Here is a 20,718-nt window from a genome sequence, read left to right on the forward strand (position 1 = left end):
ACGGTAGGGATGTAGTAGAGATGTTCATCCTGTTGTAGAGTAGAGTGGGGAAGGAGTTCCTCGCCGAAATAGAGCGTCCAAGGGATGTGCAAGTAAAAGTTGGATATTTATGAACTTCTTAGTTACAAGTAAGATTTCTTTTGTGTTTTTCAATTAGCGACTGAAAGATATACATTGAATGGACTGTCAAAATTTTCATCGAAGCAAATAATAGCCTGCAGGATGCGCGTTGGATAGCCCTACATATGATCCGCACTAGAAGCTTTTGCAATATAAAGATTTGATTAATACTAAGGGATAAGGGCACACTAGGAGCTTTTAAGCGTCTCTAAGCTAAGAAATGATTTCAACCGTCTCATTAAAAATATGCTGATAGCGAATTTGTTACACCATATGTCTAGGTGAACCGTCCACTTCAATGAGTCATCTATGCGAATGCTCAACAGCTTAGTTGATAATATCTTTCTGCAATTTAAGATTGGTTGAAATTATCATTCCGTCAGTTTTCTCTGTGGTAAGGTACAATCTGTTTTGGGTAAACCGTTCTGTCACATTAGTTAAAGTAGGATCGTCTGTATATAAAACACATGTCTTTTATTGTGATTATGTTCGTCACAGAACATTTATTGCCGAATATAAGTATATTTTTATTAATACTTTGGTTTAAAACCAGAATTGTATTTAAATAAAATGGCTTTCATTCAGTATTAGGAGCTGTTAAGGTCTGTACTACCATATCAGCTCAGTTATATGCATTATCTAGGTTATTTTAAAATCGATGCTATAAAAAATGAAATTTTGATGATATACTGATAATTTCAAACCCAAACTTCTCGAAAACAGCGACTTGGGATGAAATTTAAAAAATACATAATTTTTGTGTAAAAAATCGGAATATTTTGCCTAAAGAATTTTCTATTTTGCCACTTACCATTACTTATAGGGTAGCCTTTATAATGTGAATAAAATGACACCCAGTACGAATGATGTGACATTGCAAGTTTTGTTTTTTCTTCTATCGCATTAAGACACACAGTAAAGTTAATTAGAAAGAAAACATCTAAACAAAATTAGGTGTCATAATTAAGGTATATGTTTTGAGGGTAAATATTTTTGAAATACATCTAGCTAGTTATTAAAGCTTTATTTCAATTGAATTCGTCGGTAAGTGACGAACATTTTCAAAAAATTAAAATGAAGCCCTACCGACAAGAGCCGACGCGACGATCTGAAGTAAAAAAATCCCGATCGGACTGATGCGAAACTTGTTTTTACATGTATGAATAACGATAAATTCCAATAAGGTGACGACCTCGATAACTTCTTGATACTTAGTTCACGAGAACAGCTGCGAGGAGTATGAAGGTCCCCACAGTGGTTTATTTACTTTGTTACTTCTTAAATAATGACATAAGTGTATCCGGTTTAAACGGTAAGCTACAAACATTATTTCCAGGATGAATTTTTCATTATGAAAAATCATCAGATTCTAAGGACATTTACAGTTATTGATGTTACAGATTATTACTGGAAGGATTACACCGGAAAGGTACCGGAAGATGCGGTTCCGGGGGGAACGGATATGAATCAAGAAAAGGTTTATATAGGGCAAGCGTTTTTGCAAAAAGAGGGAATATTTCCAACTACCATTTATCCCGGAGATAAAACGGTGTACGTGCCTTGGAAGGGAGCGAAGAAATCGCAAGAATTTATACAGGTGATATCAAGGTCTAGGGCACATGAATAAGTCAAATTCGTAAATGTTGTCTGGAAATCTCGGTTGAGAAAGAAGTTTAGGAAATACAAAAAATGATGTGCGAATGTTTGGTTTTTAGTGGCCTGAAATAACTAATAAATAAATAAATAAAAATATAAGATGGCAATATATTTATCAAAATGTATTAAACTCTAATAGTCCAATCCAAAATCTGAAACAATTAACCTCAAAGATTATGCCTATTTTTTTGTAACTTAACCATACTGTATATTAGTGCTTAGTCTATATCTTTTAAGGTTATATCTTATAGTTCAGATAAATTGCAATGATAGGTTCCCGAAAATTAAATTATTATGTCAACCACGGGTTTGATGGACTCTATTTTTCACCATCCACATTATTCCCTATGGCATGAGGGAGATTTTAAAAGTGGAGCTATGCTTAGCTCCAAACTTTATACGCAGAAGAAATTTCGTACAAAGAGGTTTGTTGACATTTACAATTTCCAGTAGCTCCTTTTGTCAGCATATCGTCCTGAAATTGCTTCTTATTTAAAATAAGCCAACGAATTATTGTTTTTTTTTTTCGAGAAGACGTAGGCATTTTTTTTAGGATTTTCTTGAGTTGTAGCTGACTTTATTTATGAGTTTAATGTACCCAGAAGGAATATAATCTAGCACCAAAATCTAGCCTTCACAAACATCAGGCTTCATGTCTTAATGATAGATTCCACTCCGTTATGGTTGAAATGCTAGTAAGTCATGTAATTATTAATGTTTAACCTTATTCCAGTGGACCATTCTTCCATAAAAGCTAGCCCAGCTCTTTTTAAATTTTTATGACGCCATGCTTAACCAACGGTATATGTTGTATATCCTTCGATTTCTCTTGGAAACTGTCTTTGAAAATTCTCTTTATCTAATAAAACTGATTTGCAGCTTTGAGTTCCATCGCATATTTACAATGACAAAACGTTTTATTGCAAACTTTATATTATGTTACTATTTTTTTGGAATGCCAAATATGATAAAATTGACAAGAAACAAAAAAAAGAATAAGAACAAAATTAAAAAAAAATCAACAATTTTTTCATTCAAACTTTTATAATTAAAACACTAAACTCGACTGTCAATAAGGAAATTAAAAATGTAAATCCTTGTAAAATCTATGTTTTCATAATGGCTGTTTCCACTTGGAAACTGTCTAACCTGTCTGAAAGCTCTCCTTATCTAATAAAACCGATTTTCAATTTTGAGTTAATTCGTAACCAATCATGGTATTTCGTTTAGGTATTATTCTTCTGATGGCAGTCTTTACGCCTTCATTTATTACAGTTTCTTTTCTTCCTGTGCTCTTTCTTGGTAATCTCATGGACCACGTTTAATAGCTTTCACAAGCAGTTATATTGTTCAACTATTTTTCCAACTCCGAATATTGAGTTTTGGTGGTGAAGAGCTTTGCACACCAAAAGCTATGCTATATGACCTTGCATCTGTAGCAAGGTGAACTTGGTGGTCTCGAAGATTAACATAGCTATATTATTAATTAATAATAAACCTGCCATTTTTGTCGAAAAACAGCAAGTAAGACTTGTAGTATTTATTATTAATTTTTAAATACAATAAATCCGGAAAGTAGTTAATCATCTTAAATGTATATGCAGGGCAGAAATATAGTTTAACTATAGGAATTGATTTCGAGATTAATTTTAAAACGAAAGTTTATATAAGTTGTACGTTTTGCTGCTGAAAAAAGTTGTAATCTTGTTTTCGTTTTTCCTAACTCACATTTGAAGTTCATATTTTATTGATTATTAATAAAACTAAGTGAATAATTAAAGCTACTGCGATTTTAGAAATTATAAAAAGAAATGGTAAAAATTGAGATTCAAATGTAGCCTTTCAAATCTATATTCAGAAATAAAAAATGATTTTTCACCTCCATGTACTTAAAAAGAGCTATTGTACCTAGAAACAGCTATGACCGCTTAAATAAGTAGAACAATATGCGCCATCTACAGGTATGAATTTTGCAAATTGAAAAACCTCCATATCCCGATTTACATTCGCATATCAATATTAATAGTTACCACTTAAACAAAACTTAAAATTATGAATGATGGCTTGTTTATTATGAGGTGATACCTTTCTGAAAATTTGTAAAAAATATTTAGAAGAACTTAGAGACAAAAGGTGTTTGACTCACTCATAGTTTTAAATATTATATTGTTGTATGGACAGGATGCTCATATTTTCGTAAGTAACAATTTTCTTATTTTAAGTAGAACATCCTCCATGTTAAATAATTTGGATTGAAAGTCTAAACATATCTATTGATTTCTTCGACAAGAGTCTTTCAAGGGATTGATTTCATCAAATAGAATTACCTCATTTTTATAATTCTGTATAAAGTTGCCTATTTTCATTGTGAAACATGAAAAAGAAAAAAACAACCAATGACTACAGAAAAGTCACTTATTTGGTTTGCTGTGAGTTTGAAAATCCATTTTTATATTAAGGCATCTTTGAATGATTGTTTTATGCCACCCAACTTGGTCATTTTTTATGTTATAATCATTCTTATGCAGAAAAACATCTCGAGTCAATAAGAAAAACAAAATAATGGAGAAAGTTCTAACAGTAAAAAAACATATTAGAAGACAACTGGGGAAAAAAATTATAAAAATTATATTTTCAATTATAAATCTTTACATAAAAGTTTCTTTATAACTCATAAAATGTTCAAAATTATCATTAGCTATAGCTATAATTATTAACTATAGCTTGTATCATAATTATAATTTTCATCACATATCATTTTCATCGATATGGGAATTTTTCAGCAAATCTTTAAATCTTTTTCTAAGTACTGCCACGCACAAAAAAAAATGTTTCGCCATTATTTTCTTGACCAATTAATAGCCGCTTCGCATATTAACAATGACAAAACGTTTGATTGCTAACTTTATATTAAATCACTATTTTTTGGAAATGTCAAATATGATAAAATTAACAAAAAATATTAAAACAGAATAATAAAAAAATTAAAAAAAATGCAACGATTTTTTATTCAAACTTTTAATATGAAATCACTAAACTCCTCTTTCTATAAGGAAATTTACCCCAAATATGTAATGCGTCTCACTGTAACTGTAAACCCTTGTGAAACCAATGTTTTGGCAACGAATTTTTTTTCTTGATTATTTTGAACCCAAATACAAAAATTTCTATCTTGTTTCAATACAGAGTGATGGAAATATCGTTTGCGTTGCTATTAAGGCTGTACATTCTTGTTAAATTTTGACTTCAGAAAAGATGTTTGGTGTTTTTAGTAAACCTAGCAACTTCTTATTGTTAAATATGGACATTGTTTTCTTTTTCATTTGTTAGAATGTTTTCCATATTCTAAAAAAAAAAGTGCAAGCAAGAAATTTTATAGGTTTGAATAAATAAAAACGATTATAATCCAACGAATTTTAAGAGTTTATTCAAATATTTATGACCCTTTTCCGAATTCTGAGATAAGGAATCATCTCATAACTCGAGAAACTTTAATATCAAATCTTGTAATACATCTAAGTATCTTGTCGACATTCATTCGAGATGGGACCACCACTCCGAATAAATCAAAAAATGCTTTTTTTTTTTCAAAAATTTTAAAAGTCAACTAAAAATTCGTACCATACACTAGCTCAGTCGCATTTAAGTTACGGCATTTTAGCATGAGGTGGGTTGAAAAACAAATTAACATTTCACAAAAACGAATTTCAAAAATTATTTATAAAAGTGATAGGTGTTATCCAATAACACATATTCTTAATGAATCAGGTATGCTCGATGCAAAACAACTCTATTTTCAAAAAACAGCAGTCCAAATCATTTTAAATAAAATTCCTATTAGAAATTATGAACATCCTTACTAAATCAGAAACAGAATGAACCAAATCATTGTCATATCTATAGGACAGAGATACTTTCTTTTTGTCTCTATAACAGTTTCAAGAAAATAATAGGATTTCTCAATGGTAAAACACTTTCAACATTTAAAATCAGATTTAAAACATTTATTAAATCCGAAATAACTAATAATATTGGTATCAACTTTATCAATTTGATTCATTTATCTATTATTTGCTTATGATCATTTTCTTACTTTTATATAATAATAACAGGCCGTTATTTACATATCTATAAGCAATAAAACAGTATATGATAGGAGGGTGACGAGATCTAGCATAACTATACAGAGATAAGGAAAATAAATAGGATTAGTTAGAGGCTTTCTAAAGTCGGAAACGTCGGAAAGTCCGGATTCGCGATAATACGGTCAAATGTGTTGAAATTTTTTTATATAACAAAACCCCAGACAACTATTTTGCAGCCTCTGTGGTCTCATCTGATCATTGTTGAAGAAGCCCCGGCCAGTATACTATATATTACAGAGACTCTCACAACTTTAGTTTGATGTCTGTATTTAAAAGATCTTTGAACATATAGAGAGTTCTTACTTTCCCATAACTTCTCTACTGAAAACAGCATCTAAATTCTTGCAAGAATCGACAATATTAATGTTCTCATTATTTACGATAACCTTCAAACCAATATTCTCGAATGAGTTAGCGTTTCTTTCAAAAAATAATAGTTTTCGTTTTATTTATCAGGGCACAAGAAAGATTTTAAAAAATACCTCCATTGCTAAAATTTTTATAGATTTAAGTTGGCCGAGGAGTTCGTAGTTCAGAGAAATATTCAGTTGTGGAATGAAAACTGTATTTATTGTTTTAGTAGGATGTATTGGACTATTTTTTTGTTACCCTTATATGACATAATAATAATAGTAATAAAAAGTCGATGTCAAGGGTACTCGATATTAAACCGCCATTTTTCCAGATACTATGCAGCCGGTATCCAGATTCTGACGCGTTCAAGTGGACCTCTGCCAACAAAACCCATCTCCATTTGACGACTGTGAATGATCATCTGATACGAGGGGGCATCGAAGACCAGAAGTGGCTCTTCATCGGCAGGGTCAAGTACCAAGGGCAGATTGTTATCGGAAAAGTGTTACAAGGAAATGTCGGCAACGCCATTATGTATTTTGCCCATGACGGCAACGAACACAACGCGCCTTCGTACGAAGTGTTGAAATTTGACAATTCGGTTTTTATCGAACCACGATTGAATTGAAAATTCGCACCTTACTTGTTTTCGGTTATGATCGGATAGATTCACTATCATGTAGAATGTAAAGCGTGTTGTCTTTATAATTAATGGATCCATTAATGAATAATAAACAATGGGGTTATCAATAGGCGTTGAAAAGTTGAGATTAGATCAGTCTAAAATCTTACGTACACGTGCTTGTGTTGCAGAATATAACTAGTTAATAACAAAGTTGTGTTTTCATAGTGCTGTGCCTAATAGGATAAAAATGAAACAGGTTATCTGGTGCTATATTCTGTGTTTGGAAAGTTTGGAGGTTATATCTTTGAAAGGTAAACTAATATAATTGGTTTCCTTTAATTATTTAGGTAATTAAGTAAATTAGTTAGTTAAAAGCAAATCATAAATATTCAGAGAATACAGAATATTTAACTTCTTCATATATATATATATATATATATATATATATATATATATATATATATATATATATATATATATATATATATACATATATATATATATATATATATATATATATATATATATATATATATATATATATATATATATATATATATATATATATATATATATATATATATATATATATATATATATATATATTTATTTATTTATTTATTTATTTATTTAAATTATAATTATAATTTTTATTCCTACTCCCTTCTGTAAAGTACCTAATTATACACCGATTTCTACTTTCGTTTTCCACGGATCTTTGGGGCTTTTCCGGGATATTATCGCACAGCTTGAATATTGACGTTCATTTTAACGGTAATATCAGTGAACGTTCAATTTCAATTTAATTTCAATTTTAATTTAAATTCGCAACCACAATTAGTGCACAGCAAACCTTATAATTACTACACTTGCACTATTATATATGGCTCCCATCGTTATGACTAATCTGGCACCTAAAGTAATGTACCTAATTAACCAGTTTAGATATTACTTCAAACAACAATAAAGAATAATGAATAAAATAATAATAATAACAATAATAATAATAAAAGGTTTGGAAAAAAAAGTAAGGCTCCCCAATTACCAATAACGAAAACTATAAGATAAAGAAAAAGAAAAATGTTATTAGTTCACTGATAAGAGTTTAATTAGCCCTAGCTCCGAGTTAAAACAGACACAAAGGCTTGATACTTCAATCCGACATAAACTTTTCAACAATATTTTAAGTCGTCTTTTTTCTTTATAAATAAATGTTGAAAAGTGTGGGTCCTATTACCATACCCTGTGGTATGATATGTTAAATTGTCCCTATCTCGCTCATAGTCTTCCCGACGTGCGGTCTGTAAGGTAGCTCCCAAAAACCTCCAACACAATTCCCCTTACTCAGCAGGCTTCTAAAGCCTCAAGCACCAAAGTATGGGAAACTGCGTCAAAGGCCTTCGCAAGATCGATAAAGAGTGTAATACGTTTTCACATTCATCAATTGAAACGTCGTGCCAGCAGCTGTACTGATTCCCTCTCTGAAACCAAATTGGTTCTTTTAGAGATGCTCTAAACATTTCTCAAATACTTGTCCAGCATTAGATATTATCGAATGTATTCGTGTTGTTTTGTAAAAATGTACCCAAAAACTAACGGACGTAGAAAAAGTTTATTATGCAAGACGTTTGGTATAATATACTGTTTTGTCTTATGAATTTTTAAATTATTTCTTGTTTTTCTGTTAAACAAACAACTAATCAAGTGCCACAGGGCTTGTATTTTCAAGAATTTACTGATTTATAATTTAAGTAAAGTAAAAAATGTTATAAAAGTTTGTTTTTTCCAAAACACATTAGTATTGAGAAAACGAGACTTTCTGTGCTTAGAAAACCAAAATTTTATCTCTGTTCATTGGCTAAAAAAGCTTCGTTTAACATAAAAAAAAAAGAAATATAAACCACCTTTCAAAATTTTCAGTTTTCATTGCAGCCAGATTTAAAAATAAGTCTCGCCAACTCCACAAAGCCATTTTTAGAGCCACCATGTAAAATTAGATAGCGAACTCCTTTACCATATTTTTTCTAGACGCTCCTTTACTAAATCCCCAAGTTTTGCCCAAAAATATTGGATTGACTGAAAATACATCATTGTGGGTTTTCCTAAAAAATGTCAGTCGTTCAGGAGCAGGTTTGAAATACTGCATGTTTTCCAACAAAATTTCAAATTTTTTAATCCATCAATTAATGAACCATATGAAATATCAATATCATCAATTTCAATCGCGATTCTACTGTTACATGTTCTCGTATAAGGGAGAAAAAGAGAAAAAACCACGAAAAAGCATAAAGCAAGAAGCAGTGCCACAAATTACATAGATTTTTCATTTGGAAAAAGAAAATTTGGTATTCCGTGTGCTGCGATATGACTGGTCTAAACTTTGATGTTAGAGAAGTATCTAATGCACCGGCAACATGCTACAATAAGACATAATAAGTACCTATCCAATTAATAATTTTCAGAAACTTAAATTGTTGGTTCATAAACATACAGTAAATACTCGCATTGCGACTTGCGACTTAGAAAAGTTATTTATGTATATATATATATATATATATATATATATATATATATATATATATATATATATATATATATATATATATATATATATAACAGCCAAGAGATAAAGCTGCAAATTATTTTCAAGTTCATAAACTGGCCGCTAGGGGGCGTAACCTCTACTGTAGAATAGAAAAAAACGGGGTTTCTCAAAGATATTCCAAATTAACCTATATCAAAATTGGTTCTAACGTAATCTACTCTAGATAAGGGAACTGTTTTGTTTGATCTATTTTTTTATCTCGTCAAATTCAGGATGGAGGAATGTCACGATATTCATTTTTTTACGAGTCGCTAGGAGGCACGTCAAAAACAGCAATTTTTATGAGATATAAATAACAAAAAAAGTTTGTTTGTTAAATTTATACAGTTCAAGGCGTTAGAAATCATAAGCCAGTCATCACCAAGGCATTTTTCCCACATCGAGTAGGGCACCTCCAAAACAAAAATCATTGCTCATGTAATTTACTCTTAATGTGTGGGAATAAAAAGAAGTCTTTAGGTGTTAAATCAAGACTGTATGATTTGATGGCTCATCAAATCAACGTTTGTAATGCTCAAAAATTTCTTTGTTTGCACTGATCGGTGAGGGCTAGCATTGTCGTCGTGGAGAGTGATTCTTCTGCGCCGGTTGGTTTTAGATCTATGATTCATCACCTGTCACGATGTCATAGACGTGATAGAGCTGATGTCAAATTGTGAGGAGTCCAACGCGAACAAATTTTTTTGCAGCCAAACGTTCATGTAAAATTGTATGTATGCTGGTTCCAATGATCCCCTTGAACTTCAAAAGTCGAATTAAGTTCATGGATGTATTGTTGTTGAGTTAGTCCACGTCTAATGTTGTACAAAATATTGCACGAAAATGCTCCCGATTAAGTTTCATTTTTAACAGTCACAATTTTTTTAATTTATCACAAAAAACACAAACAACACTCTTTCGCCAAAACCTAACTGAGTAAACCTAACCTCAAAATGTCAAACTTTCCTATGAAAACGTTAGTCGCCAGATGGCAGGACTAGTTCAAGAAAATCCCGAAATATAAAAGGCAGCCCTCGTATAATATAAATTCGATATCGATATGTCAAGAGAAAAAATAAACAAAACAAAAATCTTAACTGACACCTGCAGGTAGAATTTTCAATTAAAATGCAAGCTTATTCGCAGGTTCAGATATCTCCAAACATTTTAATCGCATTTTTCATTCTGTTTTCAGAAACTCATTATACGGTGAAATTTATTTTCAGATTATTATTGGCGAGAATATTACTTCAACCATTTGCCGGTAGACGCCGTCCCTGGCGGCCAAAACAACGACACCGCGTTCTACGTCGGTAAAGTTTTTATCGCGAATTATGGCCTGTTTCCAACCAAAATTATCCCCGACGAAGTTAACGTCGAGGTAGGGTTCAGGGGAATTCGTAAAACGCAAGAATTCGTTTGGGTAATCGCGATTTCCTCGAATAACACGAATTGGGCACTCGAATAGAGATATTCGTTTCAGATTTTGTGCAGCCAACGCAGGAGCTCGTTCAAATGGGTGAAAACCAAGCAGGCCACTTTTAATTTAACTGCCGCTACGGAGTTTTTGGTCAACGGTGGCATTGAAAGCGGCCGATGGCTGAAAATCGGAAGGATTAAATACAAAGGAGTTTATCAAATAGGGAAAGTTCTTCAGAACGAAGGGAAGATGTATTTCGTCCACGGACAACGTGAATACGTTTCAAAATGTTACGAAGTTCTTGCCTTTGAGTAAGACTTATTACCTGACCAACGCTTTCGGAGGAATATAATGCAAGACTTCATACTTCTGACTAAAAATTATTGTGCTCGAAAGGTAGTGTAAAATAAAACATGTTCCTACTTGTCCGATTCTGTATAATCAACAAGAATCGGCAATTGCAATAGACACGGTTACTAAAATGAAAGAACTAACAGAAAAAGCTTCCGGATTTCGAATTTAGAATGAACGTATTGCTTGAATTTATAAAATTACCCAACTCTTTTTTTCTAGTTTTATAAAGAAATTATGATTATTATTATTATTATTATTATTATTATTATTAAAATTATAACAATGAATTTTCAGTTACATTTCGTTTTTATACCGCATACCCGAAAACTCCTAATTGCTTTGTTATATTTATATTATACTTATATTTATAAAATTACCCAACTCTATTTTTGTACTTTCATAAATAAGCTTGTATTAATAAAATTGTAACAATGAATTTTCAGTTAGATTTAGTTTTTATACCGCCTACCCAATCTTCCTAATAGCTTTATTATGTTTATATTAAACTGTATTTATAAAATTACCCAACTCTTTTTTTGTAGTTTTATAAATAAACTTTTACTTAGTTTTTATACCGCATACCCAAGTTTCCTAATAGCTTTATTATATTTACATCAAACTTGTATTTATAAAATGACCCAACTCTTTTTTTGTATTTTTATAAAAAAACTTTTAATAATAAAATTATAAAATTATAACAATGAATTTTCAGTTAGAATTAGTTTTAATACCGCCTACCCAAAATTCCTGTTGCTTTATTATATTTACATTAAACACGTATTTATAAGATCAAGTAACCCCATTTTTGTAGTTTTATAAACAACCTTTTATTAATAAAATTATAACAATTAATTTTCAGTCACATTTCGTTTTTATACCGCATACACGAAATTCCTAATTGCTTTATTGTATTTATATTAAACTTGTATTCATAAAATCACGTAACTCCATTTTTGTAGTTTTATAAACAAGCTTTTAATAATAAAATTATAACAATGAATTTTCAATTATATATAGTTTTTATACCGCGTACCGGAATTTCATAATTGCTTTATTGCTTTGCTAACTCTATTTAAGTAGTTTTATAAACAAGCTTTCATTAATAAAATTATATCAAGAAATTTTCAGTTTCATTTAGTTTTTATACCGCATACCCAAAATTGTTCTATTATTATTAGTCCAAAATATTCAGAACAGATAATAAAATAGTATATTATGCAACAAATGTGGTAAACAACATTTGAGTTACGAGTTTACTATTCACGAGCGGAGCGACTGTTTAATAAACGAGTGACTTCAAAAGTTTTTCTACTCCCTTCACAATACGTACTTATTACTTACCACTTGAGTCTCTTCGGACATTTCCGGGTTTGGGAGCAATCGGATGTTTTCGGAGATTTTACTCCACGGCTTGAATTTTGACGTTGGTCGCTGTATTCGTGTTGTTTTGTAAAAAGGTACAAAAAAACTAACGGTCGTACAAAAAGTGCAGTTTACAACACGTTTAGCAAACTTTTTATTTCTCTCCAAATACCGTTTACCGCACTTGTCGCATAGTAGACTATTACCAAGCGTGTTGATTTCTATGCTTTTTCTGCAACAACACGAATATATTCACTGACATGACTGTCAGAACCAACAAACGTCAACAAACTTTTAATAGAAATTTTAAACCTTTTTTTCAGATAATTTAATTGTGATTGGAATTTTTCTTCTGATAATATCTTACGATTTTGTTGCATTTATATGATTTTATTTTTTGAGCAATTTCCTTATTTTTGTGGGAATTTTTTCAACTTTTTTTTTAACTTGTTAAGTTAATGAAAACTTAACCTTCGCGTGGTCTCTCCTACTAAATTATGCATGGATCAGTGTTTATAAAGTGTAGTTTCTATAGTAAATGCAAGAATTGAACCTTAAACACATATAAACCAAGACTAACGATGCAACTTTGGTAAGAAACCAATGAGAAATGCTTGAAATGGCTGTTATACTAATAACGTGCTCTGTACTTTCCTGCGGTGTGACGTCACACCGTCTCCCGAGCATTTTTGGGTTAATTCGATTCCAATTTAATAAAAAAATTGGCAAGTTCCCTATATAACCTAACCTTATTTATAGAAAAATTCACATTATAAATTAAAATTACATTAAAGAAATCAGGTAGGCAGTTTGCGACTGTTTATTTCGAATTTTTGCGATTTCGCGTGTTTGTTTTTCTAATTTCTGTTTGGCGTTCGTGTCTTATAGCAGCGACGAAAACTATTATTATCACGACAATTATGTTTAAAACCTATATTATACATATTTTGATACGCCACTGTGTCAATTTATCCCGTAGACATTTTATTGACGAGAATAAAACAATGATGGCGCTTGTGACACAATTTTCTCGTCACTTTTGCCGAGATAAAGTAAGCATTATTCAGCTATAAAACCAATCGTTACAGCTAAAACGAGGCGACAACGCTTATTAAACTGTCCCGATTACGAACAACGTCCGGCCGGAACAGTTTCGATTAACAATTTAATAACATGGCGGCTAATATGACTATATTTTCCCAGATTAGGTGATCCTGATCCCAATAAATTTCGTTATAGATTCTCGTATAGTTTCATTTGTTAGTTAGAAGCCGTCCGTCTTCTGAAATTTAATCCTTTCGTTAGATTCTGCAACCCATTGTTGACCGAAAAGGACTATTACACTATATCCCGCTGAAGATAATATATTTGGACTATAATTTTGACTATGAACGGCCCAAATTCTTTCTTTCTATACAATACCGATTTAGATCAAGAAATTTTTTCATTCTTGCAGCAGTATCATTACATCGAAAAAAATAATTGACTTGACCTCAACGACTACCAGTTAATCGCAATTTGAATCCTGGCAATATTACGGAGGAGTATGAAATGAAGTACCAATGAATGAATTTGAAATTCATGAAATAATGAACAATGATGATTACCCCAAAAAAATCCGTACTAAACAACTGAAGAATAAATGACTAATTAAAAACTAATTATTATCGAGAATTCCCTCATCCGAAAATTCAAGAGTTCTAATTATCATTATAAGTTTAAATTGTTACACGGAGAATTGTATATATATTGTATTGTATTGATGGCGAATTCGGAAAGGAATCAATATTTTAAATCACTTTTAAAGCGCTTAAAGAAAAAACATCTTTATTACTTCAGCGCCTGATTTATTAAACTACATTTATTTCAACAATTCCATAACAGCCTGCTCTAATATTTCGACAACTACTCGCATTTTTCTGTAGTCTGTCGATCTGTCTGGCATGATCTTTCCGATACTTAAAACCAGGTCTGTGGATTGCTTTTGTAAAGTCATTATAAATAATAAATGAGGTTAGTTCGAAGTCTGTTGTCAATATCCTCAGCAATGTTGGGATATTCCTTATATATTTACTTCCATCTAAACGAAATAGCAAGTCCTGAGGGGATCGATATATTTAAAACGATTACAAAATGAGAGTTATGAGTGTATGACATGATATGACATGACAAACACTAACAAATTGATTGATTTTTTTACCATATTCAATGAAACAGAATATTCTTCGATACGTTCAAGATAAACTCGTGGTTTGTTGTTTTCGTGGTACTCGCTACTGGAATAATTTGGATAATATTAGACAAATTCAATACCCGGTATACTATTAGGAGACCTAAAACATTACGGCAAATGCTTTTTTAATTTGGTTATTGAGATTTTTAATTAAAATAACTGATGTTAGGTTTGATTGGGAAAAAATTACAGCTTGCAGAGGACAATCGAGTTTTAAGTATCCATTTTAAACTATAAAGCTTGTGGATCTTCTTGCATCATATTATCGCTTTTGTGCATCGATCGGGCTTAAGTCATAATGAGGGCATTTATTTTGTTTGCATTGGTGTACAGTGTCACATGTCAGGTATGAAACATCAATGATTTTTTGGTTTTCGTTCTCATTAATCAGTAACGAACCTAAAATCCATGAAAACTGATAACATAAAGTGAGAAGTTAAAGGATATTAGTCTAGTCATTTTAGTCATTCATTCATTTAGTCATTTTTACTAACTGCCTAACTAAAATGCTAATATTACCAAAGTTGGTGCATGTTCTATAATCATATTATGTGCACTAATAATATTTGCAAGTTAAACAGTTTAGAGGGAAAGACAAAAAATTTATTATTTCGAAAAATTGGCTAAAATGTTATAAGGAAAAGTTGTTTAGAATTAAAAGTTATGCCTTAATAACAGAGACTACTAAGATTTTTTTGTTTGAAAAATACTAATAATTTTCTTCTTATTATTATATTTTTAATAATTTTAAATACTGTAGTGAAAATTTTGTTGAAACGGTATTTAATTTAACACTTATAACTTTTATAAAAATTCTTTTTAAGTAGCCATAGCAGTGCTAATTATAAAAGCGCATATTAAAAAATCGTAATTTTTATTTAAAATATTTATGATTACAAAAAGTTACTAATGAAGGAAAACATGTAATAGCAGATGATCATAAAAAACTGAAAATAGGAAATTAACAAATTAAAATAAATAAAAATAAATTCATATATTGCACACTAAAATGAGTGCAATGTATACTACCGTCGAATCACCAATAAAAAAAATCAGAGAAAAGTGTTTTTTTGCCAAAAATTTCGGAGTAGAGTAATAAACCAGCACTAGGTGCGCCAATGGGCAATAGAGTGATCCAACAAATACTTAAACCCCCTTCATTGTGTGGTATTGATATTATTCCAAGATTATTTCATTTTTTTTTTCGAGTACCAAAAAAAATTAATCATTACGTTGTTTGGGGCCCGATTTTCATCAAAAATATAATATCAAAAACCGTTCCGTGTCAGAGTTATAAGGAATACATTATTTAAATGTCGCTGTAACTTTTTTTCTGACAAATATTTTGTGTTATATATATTTTGAAAAAGCAATAGTTGAATATATATAAAAGACGAAACGATTTTTTTATTTATGACGCTCTGTATATTTTTTAATCGCTGAACAAAAATATGGCACATTAAATATTTTGATCGGATCCTGTTCCTGTTCCTGTTTTGAAAACTTTTGCTACTTTGAACAAGTAGGCTTTGGACGCCTCGATCATAATACCAAATATAATTTTCTATTCCCGTCTGTAAAATACCTAATTACTACGATTTTTAAGACGCATCTATAGGCCTACAAGGCCCAAAGACATTGGCTTTAAGTCCGCTGGTTATCTATCCAATTACAATATATTTCCGAGGTCCCTTAGAGGCAGATCATTAATAAAATCATAATTTAATAGGCCAATGTGCGGTTTTTACTTCGCCATCAGTTTTTCTCCATCTTCTCTAAAAATAAGATTTCCCCATCAAAATTTTACATAAAGTACCATAGATTATTTCCAAAGGCAGCAGACCCTCCCGCCTGATGGTGGTAGCCAACCCTCTTTATCTCCGATGGATCTATTTGTTCAAACTATCGTACAATCCTATGATGACTTAACTCTTTATGCACCTCGTAGGTAAAAGTGAAATGACGTTCAATTTCTGTCCAATCTCACAGAAGGCGTGTAATTCTCTTGACATCTCTTCACTGCAGTGAGCCGCTGCCCCATCTAGTTGCTACCAAGAGGTTCCAAATTCGTGAAGGCTAAGATTCTCGAGAAAAGCAATTACCACTGTTCTTACTATTTGAAACCATTAATTAAAAAACTTATAACTTTTAACTAGTAAAAGACATTTAAGCTAAATTTCATTTGAAATCCCAATTCTTTTGCGGCATGGGGACTGTCGACCGACCAAAATTGTTCATTCCTTAGAATGAAAATACCCTTTTCTGAAAATGTCAAAGTAATCGAGTTTTCAGAGAAATTTGGTTACTAGGTCCAATTATTTTTTATCCATATCCCGAAAACTTGAACGTTTTAGCTCCTATAATAAGGAAAGTATTGTGGTTTCCAATATATACATGTACATCATCTTAGACTGGACACCCAGTATGGGAATTCATTAGAAGTTGTTACAAGAGATTTTCTAGATGACTTTCCTCTAGTTCCCTAGTCCCGTCATCCCGTATCTACGTAAGGATAGCGACTTAAAATACGACAAAGCTAGATAATTTTTTTGAATATACATACATCCCCATGTACATCAATTTATACTGGACACCCTATATTTGGTATCCAATTTAAAATTTCAGTATCGATGCTACTTTTTTGAACAAGCGGCAATGTCGCAATTGATGGAGCATCGACGCTCATGGAACTAACGAAATTTTCAGAACAATCCAACCTAAATGTCTAAGGTTCTATGAATCTTGAAGCACCCCGTATAAATTTGGAGGAATAAAATAGATTAACCAGAATATACGAGGGCAGCGCCAAAATTTCCCGGCTTGAATATGAAAGAAACAAAGTAGAGTAACAATTTTTTATTATTTTTCAATATATTCCCCCTTAACTTCACTACATCTCTTTCTTAACAACTCAATCCCTTTCAAAAAATATTCTTTTGGTTTGTCCACAAAATGAGCTAAAACAGCCTCTTTTCACTCAACTTCGTCGTTAAACCGCCGTCCACGTAAGTCCTTTTTCAAATATCCACACAAATAATAGTCGCCGGTGGCCATATCTGGACTATAGGAAGGATGATCTATCTGTTAGAACCCACACTCTAAAATGGCAGCTTGTGCAACACCAGCAGTATGGACAGGTGCAAGACGCACGCCTCCGGTCAGTTTTCCTCGACGTTTTACACGTATGCAATCTCGCAATTTATGTAATAATGTTGCGTGATATTTAGCATTGACAGTGGTATTAGTTTCTTTAAAATCTATCAAAAGAATTCCTTCACAATCCCAAAAGATCGTGGCCATCACCATTTTTGTTGACTGGCAGACTCTGAATTTTCTTGGAGGTGCTTCACCCTTACGACGCCACTCCATTGATTCTTTTTCCGATTGAGGGTCATAATAGAAAACCACAGTTTCATCTCCCGTTACAATAGTTTCTATCACAGGCTTCGGTTCCGACCCACACAGTTGCAAAAAAGACCGGGCACACTCGACACGGCGTTGTTTTTGAATAGCCTAAAGCTTTTTAGGAGCCCGTCTTGCACTAACCTTATGTATACCCAAACGATCATGCAGGATTCGACGAACACTTGTATCAGAAAGCTTAGTAACTTCTGAGATTTCCTTAAGCTTTAAATTTCGATCACTCAATTCCACCTCTTCCACAATCGCAACAATATCTTCCGTTATGACATCCGCTGGTCGACCAGTTCTTGAATCATCTTCAAGGGACTCCTGTCCCATTCGAAAACGTTTTGCCCATTCTTTCACTACAGAATGCGAAGGAGAACTTTGGCCGTACACACCATCCAGCCTTTCTTTAATAATTTTAGATGCTAACCTTTCTTTTGTCAAAAACTTCATGACTGCTCTATACTCAATTTGTGTTATTTGCGACATTTTTTCGGGCACATCTTGTTTAAAATGCTACCAATTAAAAACTATTTGATGCAAGACTTCAATTTTTTTTTCGCCGCCTTCTAAGATATACATTTAAAAGAAGACAAAGTTTTATCGTGATACTGGAGCTGCATCTATGTCAGGCCGGGAAATTTTGGCGCTAACCTCGTACATTCTTAGAATCGTTTATAATTTTTATGGCATCAAATTCAAATAACAGCTCTAAAGTGTTGCACCATAACGTTGAAAATAACAAGAAGGAGCTGTTTACACACGATCCTCACGATCATAATAATTTGCTACAGATGAAATTTTCGCCCGAAGATCTGCAAATCATCATGAAGCACAACCCGGAGTGCCAAAAAGAGAGCAACGCCCAACAGTCGATGATCATGGGAGTGATTCAAGGACAGTTCGTCGAAGACCCGGCTTTAAAAAAGCACATCCTCTGTCTGGGCAAGAAGCTGAACTACATAGACGAAGACGGGAAGTTCGACGCTGACGTTATTCGAGAAAAACTGGCCCAATCAATATCGGATTCCGGAAAAATTGAAGATCTGATCGGAAAGTGCTTGACCGAAAAGGAAACCGCCGAAGAAACTGCTTACCAGAGTATCAAGTGCATGTTCGACAACTTGAAATAATATTAACCTGTTTCCATACCTTCATGTCTTCGTTTAGTTAATCTACGTTCTATTGCGTAATGTCTATTAAATCGTTAGAATGTGTTGCATAATTTTGCATTATTATTCCGAGAAATCCTACACCGCGTTCGCCAACTACAAGCCCTAACATGGGGCCAGCCGTGGTAGATGGCGTTGTTTACATATATATCTTAACGGGCTGAGACTGCTGAGACAATGTTGCCAGTGCTTAGCATCGTTGAAGTTTTCAAGGAATTAATACATATACAATAACATTCAAAAAATATAGATATAACTTTTTTTATTCCAATAGCAGTATGGTTGGTTAGTAGGAAATGCACTTTTATGATGTGACAATATCGCTTAGGCCACCCGCATATTAAAGGTAGCACAACATAGCGTCGTTTAGTGTCTATCCTCACAGCGATGGTAAAAAGTGACAATATGAGGGTGTATTTTAGGATTTGATTATAATTTTTACAGATACAGAAAACGAATTGTGTTTAGATTTAGAATCCGGTTCGGAAATTGGCAGTTTGGTTTTGTACGCGATTTTGAAAGGACGAAAAAAATGTTCCAGTGAAAGTAGTCATTTGTAAAGGGGGAATTCAATCTTTCAATACATTTAAGTGAAGTTCAAATGAAACAGTACTTTCGAGTGACTAGGCATCAGTTTGAAGAAATCCATGACTTAAGTAAAGACAATATTCAATACACGACAACCTATTGTCACCCAAATGAAACTAGCAGTTTGTTCAAGGTAAGTATTTTATTTGCAATCATTGCTAGACAATGCAGTGAGTTGCTCTCTTGCGAATATCATGGTTCTCCAAAGTTTTGGTTTCTTGGCAACATTTTTTTGATCGCTTCTTGATCAGATAATTCCAGTTCTTCGATCTCATCATGGTTAGGCCCCTCAATTGTTAATGATGATGATGAAATTTGATGTTGATAAATCCATGGCTTCATTTTAGAGGCACCCCGATTACAATCCTGAAAATATTGAAACTAATCTAGACTTCACAATGGTGCTGAATGTTGTTAGCAAAAACGTAGACCTTGCCCAAAAGCTAAAATAATATATATCTACGATTTACGGAAATTATTTGAATTTTTTATTTACTTTTTGCGTTTTTGTCAATTTTCTTACCTACTAGACGGAAGAAGTGAAGTTTGTAAGGCTTTTGGACAGAAATAACTTTGCAAAGTGTTGGCAGCATTGGTGGTAAGCATATAAACCAAGCATAAATCATAGAAATCATCACTCAGCGGATCATCTTATTTTAATTACAAACAGTCTTTTTCAAGCGTTCAATAATTACGA

The 20,718-nt window shown here is 32.2% G+C and overlaps 4 protein-coding genes across 4 annotated transcripts in view; 3 read left to right on the forward strand and 1 right to left on the reverse strand.

Annotated features, from left to right (window-relative positions):
- LOC132699254 (calbindin-32) overlaps positions 1–20,718 on the reverse strand; it is a 369,234-nt gene that overhangs the window by 119,968 nt on the left and 228,548 nt on the right. The window lies entirely within an intron of this gene.
- Positions 1,352–7,087, forward strand: LOC132703822 (uncharacterized). The gene is made up of 3 exons (XM_060673323.1): positions 1,352–1,432; positions 1,521–1,717; positions 6,607–7,087. Exons 1-3 carry the CDS (start codon positions 1,360–1,362, stop codon positions 6,901–6,903), a joined length of 567 nt encoding a protein of 188 aa, XP_060529306.1. The 5' UTR covers positions 1,352–1,359; the 3' UTR covers positions 6,904–7,087.
- Positions 7,093–11,511, forward strand: LOC132703829 (uncharacterized). The gene is made up of 3 exons (XM_060673334.1): positions 7,093–7,211; positions 10,711–10,907; positions 10,968–11,511. Exons 1-3 carry the CDS (start codon positions 7,148–7,150, stop codon positions 11,217–11,219), a joined length of 513 nt encoding a protein of 170 aa, XP_060529317.1. The 5' UTR covers positions 7,093–7,147; the 3' UTR covers positions 11,220–11,511.
- LOC132703380 (B2 protein-like) lies at positions 15,120–19,476 on the forward strand. The gene is made up of 2 exons (XM_060672607.1): positions 15,120–15,199; positions 19,056–19,476. Exons 1-2 carry the CDS (start codon positions 15,152–15,154, stop codon positions 19,392–19,394), a joined length of 387 nt encoding a protein of 128 aa, XP_060528590.1. The 5' UTR covers positions 15,120–15,151; the 3' UTR covers positions 19,395–19,476.

Source organism: Cylas formicarius, unplaced genomic scaffold, assembly GCF_029955315.1.
Source record: "Cylas formicarius isolate icCylForm1 unplaced genomic scaffold, icCylForm1.1 PGA_scaffold_10__41_contigs__length_53128322, whole genome shotgun sequence".
NCBI lineage: Eukaryota > Metazoa > Arthropoda > Insecta > Coleoptera > Brentidae > Cylas > Cylas formicarius.

Excerpts from the sequence above, each read along its gene's own strand:
- LOC132703829 (XM_060673334.1), top strand. The coding sequence starts at position 7,148 with ATGAAACAGGTTATCTGGTGCTATATTCTGTGTTTGGAAAGTTTGGAG. Across the intron at positions 7,212-10,710 it reads GGAGGTTATATCTTTGAAAG|ATTATTATTGGCGAGAATAT; the intron begins GTAAACTAATAT and ends ATTTATTTTCAG. Across the intron at positions 10,908-10,967 it reads AAACGCAAGAATTCGTTTGG|ATTTTGTGCAGCCAACGCAG; the intron begins GTAATCGCGATT and ends TATTCGTTTCAG.
- LOC132703380 (XM_060672607.1), top strand. The coding sequence starts at position 15,152 with ATGAGGGCATTTATTTTGTTTGCATTGGTGTACAGTGTCACATGTCAG. Across the intron at positions 15,200-19,055 it reads TGTACAGTGTCACATGTCAG|ATGAAATTTTCGCCCGAAGA; the intron begins GTATGAAACATC and ends AATTTGCTACAG.
- LOC132703822 (XM_060673323.1), top strand. The coding sequence starts at position 1,360 with ATGAAGGTCCCCACAGTGGTTTATTTACTTTGTTACTTCTTAAATAAT. Across the intron at positions 1,433-1,520 it reads AAGTGTATCCGGTTTAAACG|ATTATTACTGGAAGGATTAC; the intron begins GTAAGCTACAAA and ends TTGATGTTACAG. Across the intron at positions 1,718-6,606 it reads AATCGCAAGAATTTATACAG|ATACTATGCAGCCGGTATCC; the intron begins GTGATATCAAGG and ends CCATTTTTCCAG.